Below are 15,414 nucleotides of genomic sequence, written 5' to 3'. Positions count from 1 at the left end.
CCCTCTTGTTCCATCCATGTAGTCCTATGCAGGTTTTTTTGTGTGGATATGTTTTTGTCTCATTTGGTATACTAAGGAATTGAAAACTTATGTCCACACAAAAACTTGTACATATATGTTTACTTTTGAGTCTTAGAAATGTCTCTTTAATTATTTCTTAACACTCAAGTAAAAGGTAAATTCAGCAGTTCTTATTTAAATAAACATAAATATTAATATTTCAAAGTTAGTAAACTCTGAAAAGTAAAAAATAAAACATAGTTTTCTTGCAGAATTTTTATGACTTGCAACTTCTTTTTCTGTCATTATAGGTGGTTTATTTAACTTAAACATACTTAGTGTAGGAGGAAAAAGTGCTTTTTCAAAGTATGTATAGCTTTAATTTTAGAATATCTATTGCTCTTTATGTTAAACGTTTATTCAACTGCTATGGTAAAAGACAAACTTCATACAACCTAACAGTTCCACTGATAGATATATATCCAAAAGAATTGAAAACACATCCTCAAAAAAACTTGTATGTGAATGTTCATGGCAGCATTATTTTATTAACCACAAAGTAGAAACAGCCCAAATGTCTGCTACCTGATGAATGGAAAATGAAATATGATCCATTTTCAGAAAGGAATATTATTTGGCAGTAAAAAGGAATAAAGTACTGATACTTGCTATAACATGGGTGAACTTGAAAAAATTAGGCTAGATGAAAGAAGCCAGTCACAAAAGGCCATATATTGGTTCATTTATATGCAATGTCCAGAATAGGTAAATTTGTAGAGACAGGAGGTAGTAGATTCTTAGGTGTAGGAATGGAGAGTTAGGAGAGCATGGGAGTGATTCTTAATCAGTATGAGGTTTCCTTTGGAGGTGATAAAAAAATGTTACAAAATTGTTCATGGTTGTACAACTCTGAATTAATAAAAAGTATCCAATTGTGTACAGTAGTGACTTTTATAATGTATGAGTTATTTCTCAGTAAAGCTGTTCGGAAATTTACAGACTTCAAAATGCTGAGTTGATGTAGAAGGCTGATGTGTATTGCATCTGTTATTATTAACTTCTTCAAAAGCATAATGGTTTGAAAGAACACAGTTTCATTTTTTTGTCAATATTTCATCACAGTTATGGGGCACCTGGGTGGCTCGGTTGGGCGACTGACTTCGGCTCAGGTCATGATCTCACAGTTTGTGAGTTCGAGCCCCGCGTCAGGCTCTGTGCTGACAGCTCAGAGCCTGGAGCCTGTTTCAGATTCTGTGTGTTCCCTCTCTTTACCCCTCCCCTGCTCACGCTCTGTGTCTCTCTGTCTCTCGATAATAAATAAACATTAAATTTAAAAAAAATTTTCATCACAGTTATGCTTCATATTTTGGCTATCATTCCATGTTTTCCCTTCATTCCTTATGGAACATATTGAAGTTGATGTTGCATCTGCAAGCTTCCTTCTGTTTAAAGTGCTTTGTAGGAAGAAAAATGAGGAAATAGTTTGTCCCTGAATTCCATCAGCCTCATTCTCTATGCCTTTTTCCCTGTAAACAAAGCCTTAATTTCAAAAGTAGCTCTGCAATCTGAGTAGACTTCACAGAGGAGGGTTAGAATATGCATTTACTTATCTGGGCTTTAAAAAAAATAATAAAGGGACAGAGAGAAAGGAAAAGATGGAAGGTTTATCCATTTTAAAATACAGTATTTTGGGGGTGACTAGCTGGCTCAGTCCGTAGAGTATGTGGACCTTGATCTCAGGATTGTGAGTTTAAGCCCCACATTGATTCAGCATTTGATGGTAGAGATGCTTTTCATCGATGAGTTTCTTTATGTTTGTGATTCATTGATTTATATATTTGGGTGCTTCCATATTTGGCACATAAATGTTTACAATTGTTAGGTCTTCTTGGTGGATAGACCCCTTAATTATGATATACATGCCCTTCTTCATCTCTTGATACAGTCTATTTTTAAAGTGTAGGTTGTCTGATAGAAGTATGGCTATTCCGGCTTTCTTTTGTTTACCATTAGCGTGATAGATGGTTCTCCATCCCCTTACTTTCAATCTGTAGGTGTCTTTAGGTTAGAGATGCTTTTCAAAATGAAAAGATGATGTACGGTATTTTTTTTTCCTTCATTTCCTTCTTAAATTGTGAAGAACTCTCAAAATTGCCATATCTCTTGGAAAGTTTTTATCAAACCTAACTGGCTGAAAATGAATTACTGTTATTAAAGCTTGCACAAAGAAAACAGTGATAGGAAATTATAATTTTAGTTATTGGAGAATATGCAGAATAATTATCTGTGAGATTGCTGAATTTAAGAAATTAAAACAATTTATTGACCACTGTTATGGTACAAGTCAGGATCTATTAAGAGCAGCAAAAGGTATCTTTCTGATGTATGTTTTGTGATGTTTGAAGAAATGTGTGTTTAAGAGAAAATGGGAGTTATCTGCCAACCCCACTATATTTACTTGCTGAATTATGACGTCACAGACGGCAGGAGTCAGCTCTATCAGAAGTACTGCTTTATTTAGGTTTCTTTTGCATCACACATAGCAACCAGTGGCTGCTCTGTCAGTCACAGAGGGCAAGAGTCTTGGCACCTTTGTAGTTCACTTCTGGGTGATGGGCACATTTGTCCCAGGAAACAGCATCATTCATTCATTCATTTATTTTTTAATGTTTGTTTATTTTTGAGAAAGAGTGCAAGCTGGAGAGGGAAGCGAGAGGGAGACACAGAATTCAAAGCACACTCCAGGCTCTGAGCTGTCAGCACAGAGCCTGACACAGGGCTCAAACTCATGAACCATGAGATCGTGTCATGAGCCGAAGTCAGACACTTAACCAACCGAGCCACCCAGGTGCCCCAACATAACATCATTTAAATGGCAGTTTCCTTCTGTCTGCATTGACTTGAAAAAAAAAAGTTGGAGTTCTCAGACAAGTGTGCAAAACTCTAGATTATTCTACCATATAATTGAAATAATATGGAAGGAAGAAATAAAATATTTGAACATGAAGGCACTTTTTTCATGTAGTCCAGTGCTCTGATCTAACAGAAATAAATTGAAATGACCCCCTCAGGGTCACAATGCTTATTAGTGATGGAATATGTACTAGAAAATTCAGAGATTATTGATTATCCAATAAATATTAGCTATTATTGTGATTAGTTACTCAGTACCAGGTATGGTACTAATTGTTTTTTATAGGTTTTACCTCATTTAATGCCCACAGCATCCCTGTAAAAATACAGGTATTTTTATTTAACCCCTTCAACAGGCATTGAAACTAGAACTTAGGTCAAGTTAATTGCCCAAGCCCACTATTAATAAGTGACTAAGGACTAAATCTTATGCTTATTCCAGAAATTATGCTTTTAACAGTGTATAGTATAACAGGTAATGTCCCACAAAGCCACTAAATATTGCATTACTGTTTATTATCAATCTAAAGAAAATAATTAGAATACCATGATAGAAAAGTGTAACTATAGATGAATTAACATCTTAGTAGCTGGGACGCCTAGGTGGCTCAGTTGGTTAAGCATCCAACTCTTGATTTTGGCCCAGGTCATGATCTCATGGTTTGTGAGTTCGAGCCCTACGTCAGGCTCTGCAATGATAGCACGGAACAGAGCCTGCTTGGGATTCTCTCTCGCTTGCTCGCTCGCTGCTCTTCCCCTCTTCGTGTGTGCTCTCTCTCTTTCTGTCTCAAAAGTAAACCTTAAAAAAAAAAAAACTTTTTAGTAGCTATATAAATAATGATACTGGATTCTGAGTACAATAAAAGCATACTAAAGACATTAGTGTTTTAAACTGCCATAGGGTCTCTTTTGCCTACAGAAGACTTACAGCTTTAAGAAGACTGGGAGCATGACTGAAGTCTTCATTTGTGGGGATTGGGATGGGAGGATAGGAGAGAGATGTGGTTTAAGGGGAATTTTTAGGCTTAGGAAAGGAGAATGCTAAAAATCACAGGTCAGGGATACAAAACACAGAATTTGCCACTAGCCAAATGGTATTAATAATTGAAATCTATTCTTAGGGGTCCCCAGTTTTTTCCTTACAATGAAAATCTTGTTTTTGTGTACTAGGCGCTGTGCTAAGCAGTGAGTTGATAATAATTAACATGATATAAAATAGCTATAGCTTGTAGTAAATGATAAAATGGAAATAAGCAGCCTTGAACACTGAAGAATAAAAAGAAATAGGATTAAGTGGTCAGGAAAGTCCTCTGGGTGGAGGCAACATGAGGCTGAGACCTGCAAGAAGAGATGAAGCTAGGCCTGTTAATTGCCAGAAGACCTTTCTATTTGGAAATCCTTGGAGGTGGAGGAAAGTGGGGGAGTGGAAAGGTGGGGAGAGGATTCAAAGAGATGAAGCTGGAGAGGTAGGTAGGACCAGGTCAAGTAGATCTCTGTGGCCACAGCAGGGAATTTGGATATTAAATCTAGTATCATGATCTGATTTGTATTAAAAAAAAACATTTCTTGGGTGCCTGGGTGGCTCAGTCGGTTAAGTGTCCAACTTCGGCTCAGGTCATGATCTCACAGCTTGTGATTTTGAGCCCCATGTCAAGCTCTGTGCTGACAGCTCAGAGCCTGGAGCTTGCTTCAGATTCTGTCTCCCTCTCTCTTTCTGCCCCTCCCCTGCTCGTGCTCTGTCTCTGGCTCTCTCAAAAATAAACATTAAAACATATATTTAAATAAATAAATAAGAATAAAAAATTAAAAAATAAAAAAACAATTTTTGGGGTGCCTGAGTGACTCTCGGTTAAGTGGCCTACATCAGCTCAGGTCATGATCTCATGGTTTGTGACTTTGAGGTCCATGTCAGGCTTTCTTCTGTCGGTGCAGAGCCCACTTCAGATCCTCTGTTCCGCTCTCTTTTTGCCCCTACCCCCACTCATGCTCACTCTCAAAAATAAATACACATAAAAAAAATCATCTGGCCGCTGTGTGGAAATTGGATTAGTAGAGCCAGTAAGGGAAGCAAGGAGACTTAGGAAACTGAAATCATTATAAAGTATGATGATGGCTTAAACTAGGATGATAGCAGTGGCAATAGAGAAAATAGATCAGGTTGTGTTCTAGAAGTAGAGATGGCAAGACCTTGTAAAGAATGCAGAGAGTAAAAGAGGAAGCAAGGATGCTTGAATAACCCACTGAGTGGATAGTGGTGCTGCTTACTAAAGGGAAGTCTGGAGGAAATAGATTTGGGGAGAAAAATGAAGAGGTCCATTTTCCAGGTTGAAGGGCATTCATGCGGACATACTGAGTACATAGAATTGAATGTATCAGTCTGTAATTCTAAGGAGAGATCTGGGCTACAGTTGTATTTACTGTGGGGAGAGCAGGTCAGGGGAGCAGTCTGTTTATATGTATTATGTGTTTGCAAGAAATTCTACAGTTTAAAAAAAAATGATTAAGGATGTTCAGTTTTTAAAGAGTTGTGAACTGCCTTTGTCAAATGTATTTACTTTTCTGTTAAGAAGTATAAAATGTATTCTCTAATTTTCATCTTAATTTTTTCTCTCCTTTGGAAGAGGATCTGGAATTTTATAATGCAGTAAGATTTTTATGAATACTGGGGCGCCTGGGTGACTCAATTGGTTAAGCGTCCGACTTCAGCTCAGGTCATGATCTCACGGCTTGTGAGTTAGAGCCCTACATCGGGCTCTGTGCTGACAGCTCAGAGCCTGGAGTCTTCTTTGGATTCTGTGTCTCCTTCTCTCTCTGCCTCTCCCCCGTTCATGCTCTCGCTCTTGCTCTCTCTGTCTCTCTCTCAAGAATAAACATTTTTAAAAAATTTAAGATTTTTATGAAATTTCAGTGTATATTAGATGGACATCCCTTTTCAAGTTAGGGCAATTGCTGTGTTAAGTTTGCTGTTATTCTAAGGTTCATATTTCTGTCTCCCTTCTACTGAACAACTTCTGGATGTCCCACAGATACCCAAAACTTCTCATATAAAATATGGAAGCAGACAAAGATAATCCTTGAGTGGGCATCGGGAGGAGGAATCTAGGATTGGAGGAGGAATTTGGAAACTGTTATAACACACTGGAAAGGCTTTTCTTGATGCTGCCCTTAATTTTACAGTGTGAGCAAGGGGTAGAGTTTAGGCCAAAGCTAAAGGAAGATAGATAGACTTTCATTCTTTTCCACAAATAATTTCAAAACTTCAAGATAAATCTATAATAAGAAATACAGAAATAAAAATTACAAAGAAAAATTATTTTGGAGCATGGACTCCCTTAGGAAAGATGTAAATAAATTGATGAATTGTTATCTCTTTACCATATCCCCATCATTAGGACTTCGAATGTGAATAGTTTACAGGTACTATGAAAAGGCCCAGAGAAAAATGTTGGGCTGGAAGGTAATTGTATATAAACACAAGATTTTGTTTTGTTTTGAAACCAAACAATATTTTGATCATGAGATACGTTGTACTGACATTGCAGCATTGTTAAACCCTGGAGTCTTCTAGAAGGGTCAGCATCTCTCCATTTTAAAAAGGCTTTGTTTTCCTTTGTATGGTAAAAAAAAAAAAATAGCCACTAAAGGAGCTGGAGAGGAAAAATGGATGGAGATACCTTCTAGCACTGATAAGAGTTGATTGGTAGAATATATGGATAGAAGTCACATAAAGTATGACAAGGCAATGCTCAGACTTTAACTCAACCAAATGGTCAAGCTCTGTTGTGAAAAAACTTTGCTTTTTTTTTTTTTTTGCTTTGCTCTTAATTTTAGGGTACATTGTATACAGCTCTAGATAAGCAAAGCATTTCCCCTCTGTACTCTTCCTCAGCCTACACAAAGAGAGGCCCCATTCCAAACCAGCTAAATCTGAATGGTCAAGGGGTGACCCCAAGGCAGGAGTAGAGTGAAAAGCATCTCTGGCTGATTTTGTTGGACTTTGGCAAAGGTCGTTGAACTAGATACAGCCTCCACAGTGGTCTAATTAGTTTCCCTTAGGGTAGTAGTTCCCTAAGATTTTAGGGTACATTTCTTTCTTTCTTCCTCTCTTTCTTTCATTCATTCATTCATTTATTTTTAAATGCTTATTTATTTATTTTTGAGAGAGACAGCACACAAGTGGGGGAAGGGCAGAGAAAGAGGGAGACAGAATCTGAAACAGGCTCCAGGCTCTGAGCTGTCAGCGCAGAGCCCAACACAGGGCCCGAATCACAAACTATGAGATCATGACCTGAGCTGATGTTGGATGCTTAACCGAATGAGCCACCCAGGCACTAGGGTATGTTTTAAATGGCATGTGTGTAACAGTTATCCGAGGAACCTAGTTAAAATGCAGAGTCGAAGTCGGAGATGTGGCATAAGAATTTAGTATTTTGATAAACATTCTAGGCAAGTGATCTTAGCAGAACACTTTGAAAACATGCTCTGTATTGCTTTCAGAAAGCTATTTGATAAAATCGTCAGTCAGGTGACCAAATTAGTCTGATCTCCTAGATGTCTAAAATAAAAGCCTGATAACAAAAATCTCTCTACCTCCTTAAATAATCCCTGTGATTCCATAATTAGATTCCTAAGACTCTTTGGCTAAAAAGGCAACAATTTAAGCAGATTTTGGAAGATTGGTTGACAGGGACTTCTAGATTATCCTACATTTTATGCCAAGGTTATAAATTGTATGTATAATCTCTTTAATCCAAGTCTCAACTGTGTTTTGATTCTCTGCTACTTTTGTATAACTTTCTAAAATTTATTTTTGGTTTTACCTGGCAGAGTTTTCAAGGTGTTAAAACTCTGTTTTCACATTAACAGTAAGGCTCTTTAGGGCACTCTCTAGCTGGAATGCAGCAGAACACAGTCCAAATGAAAGAGGTCTCTTAACCATATTTAATCCAAGAGTGTGTACGTTGTGATTCCATTTGTATGAAGCAAAATACCGGGAAAACTAATCTATGCTTCTAGAAATCAGGATGATGTTTGCCCTTGGAGGACATAGAGTGGTTAGTGACTGAAAGGTACAGGAGTCAGGGCTTCTCACGTGCTGGTGATATTCTCGTTCTTGATTTGCATGCTGGTTATACAGGTATGTTTCATTTGTGGAATTCATTGAGCCATACATTTATGACTTTGTGTACTATTTGAACTTACGGAGTACATCCATGAAAAGATAACCCCAAAAAAAGCAGACTAGCTATGTAAGTTCTGCATTTTTAACTGGATCATTTGCTTTATTTCAGTATTGCCAGTTTTATATTGGGAGTTGGATTTTCTCATTTCCTATATATAGTAGTTAGTAAAATATTTTTCTGAAATTATAAAAATATTTAAGACACCCTCAAGCATAATTTCTGAAAGAGGCTGTTACTTTCATGAGGATTCTTGGTTATGCCTTATGGAGGGAGATGGATTAGATAGATAGAGATATATTTTTATCACTTATAAAGTGTTTTATCAAATTTCATATATCCATCATCATTGAAAATACTCAATTTTGTGTTTTAGGAGCTGAAAAAAGATACTGTACTTTCATAAAACAATTCTTGAAGCAGACCAGTATTATTTTTATGATAGGTGGCCTCAATTATGGTGAGGATGTAAAAGGCAATAACAATTGGATAGAAAAGGACTCCGAATAATAAAATTCTTAAGCTGTCAATTAGTTGCTTGGCTCATTGAGCTGAAACCTGAAGTTTAACCTCTATGGGGCAGAAACACTCATTGCATATAAGTGCTGGATTTCATTAGATGAAAATGGACTTCTTACAGATTTTGGAAATGTCACATGTCACTTAACCAGGCTGGATGAAAATTATAATGGAAAGTTAAAGAGAATATTAATATTAATTCTTTTTACTTTATTAAAATTAAGACAACTTTGTTACATCTTATAGAGGTATATTGGAGGAAATAGTATAGGAATAACTTAGCTCTCAGTAAGATTCATGTGAATTCTTACCTTTAATGCTGCAAGTGTAACACATTTTTTTGATATGCAGAAAAATTGTTAGCAAAAATTATAACCATACAACTAGTTAAATTTCAAAGCCTACAAATAGAATACACAGGAATTTGTTATAAACTTGATTTAGGTTATTTTAGCAGTTTGGGGTGTGATTGTTTATGAACCTAAACAGATCCCTTTTAAAAGAAACACTGAGAGGGGCGCCTGGGTGGCGCAGTCGGTTAAGCGTCCGACTTCAGCCAGGTCACGATCTCACGGTCCGTGAGTTCGAGCCCCGCGTCAGGCTCTGGGCTGATGGCTCGGAGCCTGGAGCCTGTTTCCGATTCTGTGTCTCCCTCTCTCTCTGCCCCTCCCCCGTTCATGCTCTGTCTCTCTCTGTCTCAAAAATTAAAAAAAAAAAAAAAAAGAAAAAAAAAAAAAAAAGAAACACTGAGAGAAGTTTAAGGCACAGTCGCACTGACAGTGTATTCAAGAAGGGTAACAGCACCAGGGAAACTGACACTCTCCTGCATAGGTGACAGATGTGGTGAGGTTTAGTCCACATTTCTAGATAGTAGTGGTTTAGAAATTACATACCTTACTGCAGAGTCATTGTTTTCAAAGGTCAGGAATAGAGGGGGAAATGGTCTCAGTTACATTCCTTCTGCTTCTCTCAAGCCTTTGAGGCCCCTTAGCACTTCAGGCTCAGTTAGCAGCTAACAGTGCAGTCCTGTGCATACTTTTATACAGTTTTTGTTTGTTGTTTGTACTCTAGTACATGTTTGTAATCAACAGAGTGATGAACTTAACTGAAGAAAACAAGCCTGAGAAAATACTGCAGTTACTTAACTAAACCTCCCTTCTTTCAACTCATAATTGCTTTGCACTAATAAAATTGTAACATTTTGATTATATTTATGCTGAATATTTTGTGTTGCCATTTCATCATTACCGTTGTTTTAATTTTTACCCTTTTTATCTTTTAGATCCATGTGAAAGCTCATTTTGACTATGACCCCTCAGATGACCCTTATGTTCCATGTCGAGAGTTAGGTCTATCTTTTCAAAAAGGCGATATACTTCATGTCATCAGTCAAGAAGATCCAAATTGGTGGCAAGCCTATAGAGAAGGGGACGAAGATAATCAACCTCTAGCTGGGCTTGTTCCAGGTAAAAAGACAATATAGTATAAAGTACATATTTAAAAGAACATTTTGGAAAGAGCCCAAATGTCCATCAATGGATGAATGGATAAAGAAGATGTGGTATGTGTGTGTATACACACACACACACACACACACACACACAATGGAGTATTACTCGGCAATAAAAAAGAATGAAATCTTGCCATTTGCAACTATGTGGATGGAACTAGAGGGTATTATGCTAAGCGAAATTAGAGAAAGACAAATATCTTATGACTTCACTCATGTGAGGACTTTAAGACACAGAACAGATGAACAAAGGGAAGGGAAGCAAAAATAATATAAAAACAGGGAGGGGAACAAAACATAAGAGACTTAAATATGGAGAACAAACAGAGGGTTACTGGAAGGGTTGTGGGAGGGGGGAAGGGCTAAATGTGTAAGGGGCATTAAGGAATCTACTCCTGAAATTGTTGTACCATATGCTAACTAACTCAGATGTAAATTTTAAAAATTTTTTTAAAAATTAAAAAAAAAATCACTTTGGGGCATCTGGGTGGCTCAGTCAGTTAAGCATCTGGCTCTTGATTTTGGCTCAGTTCGTGATCTCACAGTTTGTGAGATCAAGCCCCATGTCAGGCTCTGCCACTGACAATGTGGAGCCTGCTTGGGATTCTCTCTCTCTCCCTCTCTGCCTCACCCCTGTTCACTCTTTCTAAAAACAAATAAACTTAAAAAAAAATATATTTGAAATATAAGGCTTCACAGAGAAGAACTCGCTTTTTCATGTCCTTTAAAAACGGATGTAGTTACTTTTTCATGCAGTTGAGTCTATATGTATAAAACCACAGAAGGCCACAAACCGTCTGCTTTAAAATCCAAAAGCTGAAAACAGATTTTGTCTATACTCAGTCATATTTCAAGGAATGAGGAATGGGCTTCTTATATTAACTTCAGGGGAAGATGTTACACCCTTGATTCTTCACAGTAACAGACATGAGATGTTCCTCTAGAAATCCTGCAGTATTGAGCAGCCATCATGTTCTACTTAGTGCTCGTGCCAAATATCAATTTGATATCTTCTCATCATGCCAGCCTTAGCCCATAAATATTTAGAACTAGAGTATATTGACTGATTGTATTGAGTTTCTAAAAGTATAGAGATGCACCAAGGAGATTTCAGTGAGATCATTTGTAAGGTTTTTTTTTATAGGACAAATAAATGAACCCACCTTAGTTTGAGTTTGATGATGGTTTTGTTAGAAGACTTCTTAAGAAGTCATATTGTCTACCTTCCATTAATGTCTGCTGTCATAACAACAGTCTACATCCATATGTACTATAAAAATGTGCCATAGAAGTACATGACTGTAATGCTTTTAAACATTTTAATATGTAACTGATCAAAATTATTTTGCTCCTTATTTTTTCTAAATCTGTTAACATCAGATACTTATTTTTATTTCTTTTTTACTTTAAAATTTTAGTGCTCTAAAATTTTCCATCACCATATTTACTTGTTTTTACTAGGAATGCAGTCTGTATAGCTCCTGAAGATAACCTGGTTATCTTTAATGCTTCTTGAGTGTATCAGACTCAGTATTAATGGTTTTGCTTTTGTTCTTATGAAATACACTGAGTGCTGCAGATTATGCCAACATAGATGGAATTTGCTTATTGATTTCCAAGAATCCTTGGCTTGAAACAAAAAAAAAAAAAAACTAGATATAAAAATTTAAAAAGTTAGACTCTAGTCCAAGTTTTTTAAGTAAAACCACTTTTATCTTTCAAAAAAAAATACATTTGATTTTAAGGTAGATCTCTGAAAACAAGATGAAAATCAAAAACTTTGAAAGCCGCCTATATTAAAATCTTAATTCTAAGAGGAAAAACTTAGAATGAAATGTTTTTCATTTATTTGTATCATTGGTAGCTGAAAGGTGGAAGTAAAAAAATGATTAAAACATATATATGTACATATGTATATGTGAAGAAAAAGGGATTGAGAAGAATAAATGCAAGGGAATACATTGAGTAGTATCTTAAATTCAAATGGTGAATGTTCACATATTATTTTGTAAAGTGACCTCCTGGAATTAATTTCTTTAATTTGAGATAATTTTAACTGATCCAGAACCAAGATCCAACATAGTACTTTCTACATAGTAAATGCTTAATGAAAGCTTTGTAAAAATTGAACTATTAAATTTTCTAACACTGGTTTATTATTTATCTTCTATTATAAGATATTATATTCTAGTAAAACATGTCCTAGGATTGGTTGATAGGCTGAAACTTAATACTTTAAACATTTGGAGGCTTATAATTATAGCTGACATACTCTCATACGATGGCAGGAAGATTTAAAAGGGAATATATTCTGCCAACTAGACTGAGTTTCATGTCTTTGTACCCTCAGCACATAGCCTGGTGTCTTCCATATGTATCACAGATTCTTTACTACATGTTCTAAAATTAAACTGATCTCATTATACATTATTAGTTATTGAGAAGAAAGAGCAGTCAGTTCCATTGAAGGGAGGAAAACATAAAAAAGAGGAAATAAAATGTTATGGTTTCATAGTACCATGAAAAGAGCACTGTCTTGGAGAGTAAGATAGGAATTTGAATCCTAATTCTGCTCCTTTTGAGTCTTCAGTAAATCACTTAATTTCGTTGAGGTGTAGCTACCTCACCTGTAAATTCAGAAAATAATGCTTCATAAAAACATCAGTGTTATGCATAAAAATCTGTCAATTGGGGCCTGATAAGAAATCGTCACCAGAAACAAATGATATCTACTACTATTTTAGTTTACTTTATGGTGATCCTCCCCTCAGAAAAACCTTTTCCAAATGCTACTTGTTGGTTAAATTGAAAAATTAAAAAGACTCTGTTTTGGATAAAATTTTGTGTCAAGTAAGTACGATCTATTCTTTGGGAGTTAACCCAGTAATCTCTAGAACATATTTATATCTTATGATTGAATCCATCCAGTTATTTCTGTGTCTAATTTTTTGTTTTTTCATTTGTTTGTATATGAGAAAGGGAAATAAATAGTAACTGGTTTGATTACTAAGAACCACTGGAAAGTGTGTAGGGAGGTAAGGGCTGGAAGGTTCTTTGAAAAGCAAATAAATGTTGATCCTCTTCACAGAAACCTTGAACCAAAGAATCAAACAGTTATAATGTAGTATAAATATCAGTAATTATTACTGATAACAATAATGCTGAAAAGAGGCCAGTTAATACTTTTAGTCATAAAACATTACTGTGTGCTAGAATACAGAGAATACAACTTTTAAGTTTTTTTGAAAATTGCATGTTGAGGAAAAGAGTGAAAAGGAAAACTATTTGTCACAATCCATCTCTTAGACTGAGACGGAGGGGAATTCACAAGAACTTTTTAAAATACGTGTCTTACCGTTAAATAATGTACCCTCTAATTTACATTTGATCATAGTCCAACATTAGTGTTTGACATATTAGAAACATCTTATAATGTATTGTATTATTGTTGCCTGTTTCTTTCTTTTGTGGTTTATATGTTTATATTAAAAGAAGGTTACCATAACCAAAAAAAGGAATATAAGTGAAGAGTTACTTCTGGTGTTATCCCCTTGATTAAAAAAACAAAAACTCTTCTATTCTTTTGTCTTAAATTATACTAATTTAATTATACTAATTATTTTCTTTCTGCTACTAAGGGAAAAGCTTTCAGCAGCAAAGGGAAGCTATGAAGCAAACCATAGAGGAAGATAAGGAGCCAGAAAAATCAGGTTGGACACTTAATATTTGACATTAATGAGAGGTTTCTTGGGTCTCCATCTGAACTGTTTAAATCAGTTAGAACTGTCAAGAAAGATGTATTCATGGTAAGAGTGATATGAGCAGCAAAACTGATTATCTTAGGACTCTAAATGAAGGACAAGATTTAAGTATTAAAAAGTGTCTGTGATGTGAGACTAATGGAAAATTGTAACTGTTTCCCTGAAAAATAGTTCTGTGAACAATGTAATATGTGTTTATAAATTTCAATGGAAAACTATTTCAGTTCTTCAATTTGAAATACATAGCTTTGTTCAAGGAAACAAGTACCACATTTATAGTTGTTTCTGATTATTCAACAGGAAAACTATGGTGTGCAAAGAAGAATAAAAAGAAGAGGAAAAAGGTTTTATATAATGCAAATAAAAATGATGGTGAGTTCTCCTCTAAGATATAGCTGGATTTACATCTCAAAGAGGTCTATATCTAACACTTGAAAGAAAGTAAACTGCTATTTTTAGGGAGTTATACTATTAGTCCTATTTTGCTTCTTAATGTAACATATGTGCTTAAGAAAGTCATTTAGCAGAAATTATTTTCTTTTGGAATCCTATGAGTAATGCAGTGTTTTGAGTTTAGAGAAAAACTGGCATAAAAATTAAAGTACAATTTAGCATTATGTAGTGTTTGATAGATTCCTGTTCTTCCTGCTTAAATTCTTTGCAAAATTAATACATGCCTCCAAATGAGTATTTTGTTTACAGTAACTCATGTCACCAAGACAACCCTTCCACAGAGCCTGCTACCTGTTGGCTGAGTCAGGCACAAAAGGAGAGTGTTTTTGTTTTGTTTTATTACTAAGATTTAAAAAAAAAATTTAAGTGTAGCTTCTCTCCACATCAAAGGCTCTAGTAACACAGGGTTTGTGTTCACAAGTGACAGCAGTCTGCTGGACCTGAGTGATGGCTGTTGCCTATTAGGCACCAACTACCTTAGTTCGGCAGTTTCCACATCCAGTTTTTATAAACCCAACTTCATTTACTGCTTTTCATTACCTTCTTCATTCGTCCTTAACGTGCATTAGAATTTTCTCCCCCTGCTTTGCTTCATGTCAGAAACAAGCCAAATAATAAAGCAAAGGCACTCCTTAACTTCTTATACAATTTATAAGGCTTATTATTCTCTCAATATCTTGAGTTGTTTTTTTTTTAGGTAGCATCTTTTGAAACATACTAAATTGGTTCAGCTCTAATAGCTATTATAGAAAACCTGCATATCTGAAGCTTACAGATTTATAAACTAAGTCTTTATAAATAAAAATGCTGCCACAGTCTGATTGTACATGTTAGAAGGAAGAACTCAGATTTTTCAGAGTGTAAAGTATTTTGGGAAAGGCAGGAATTATATTTCTACAATAATAACTATCATTTATAATAACCATTCTATTCCAGGAGTAGTAACTATATACTTTAGATACTTTCATCCATTTAGGTCTCACAATAAATTCCTTGAGGTTACAGATTAACAAACTGAAGTTCAAATATTAAAAATCTGCTTTAGTTCTTAAAGCATATATAGTTGAGCTCGAATCTA

At 35.5% G+C, this 15,414-nt stretch overlaps 1 protein-coding gene across 4 annotated transcripts in view; it reads left to right on the top strand.

The window, feature by feature from the left end:
• The window catches only part of PALS1 (protein associated with LIN7 1, MAGUK p55 family member), a 93,030-nt gene that overhangs the window by 64,458 nt on the left and 13,158 nt on the right, over positions 1–15,414 (top strand). For all 4 annotated transcript variants that reach the window (XM_049612625.1, XM_049612621.1, XM_049612622.1 and 1 more), the window contains 3 exons: positions 9,895–10,078; positions 13,761–13,832; positions 14,184–14,255. In XM_049612625.1, the coding sequence (XP_049468582.1) occupies positions 9,895–10,078; positions 13,761–13,832; positions 14,184–14,255 (328 nt within the window). The remainder of the gene's footprint in view (positions 1–9,894; positions 10,079–13,760; positions 13,833–14,183; positions 14,256–15,414) is intronic.

The sequence above is a fragment of the Panthera uncia genome, assembly GCF_023721935.1.
Source record: "Panthera uncia isolate 11264 chromosome B3 unlocalized genomic scaffold, Puncia_PCG_1.0 HiC_scaffold_1, whole genome shotgun sequence".
In the NCBI taxonomy this organism is placed as follows: domain Eukaryota; kingdom Metazoa; phylum Chordata; class Mammalia; order Carnivora; family Felidae; genus Panthera; species Panthera uncia.
This window is presented reverse-complemented; position numbering and strand designations above follow the sequence as displayed.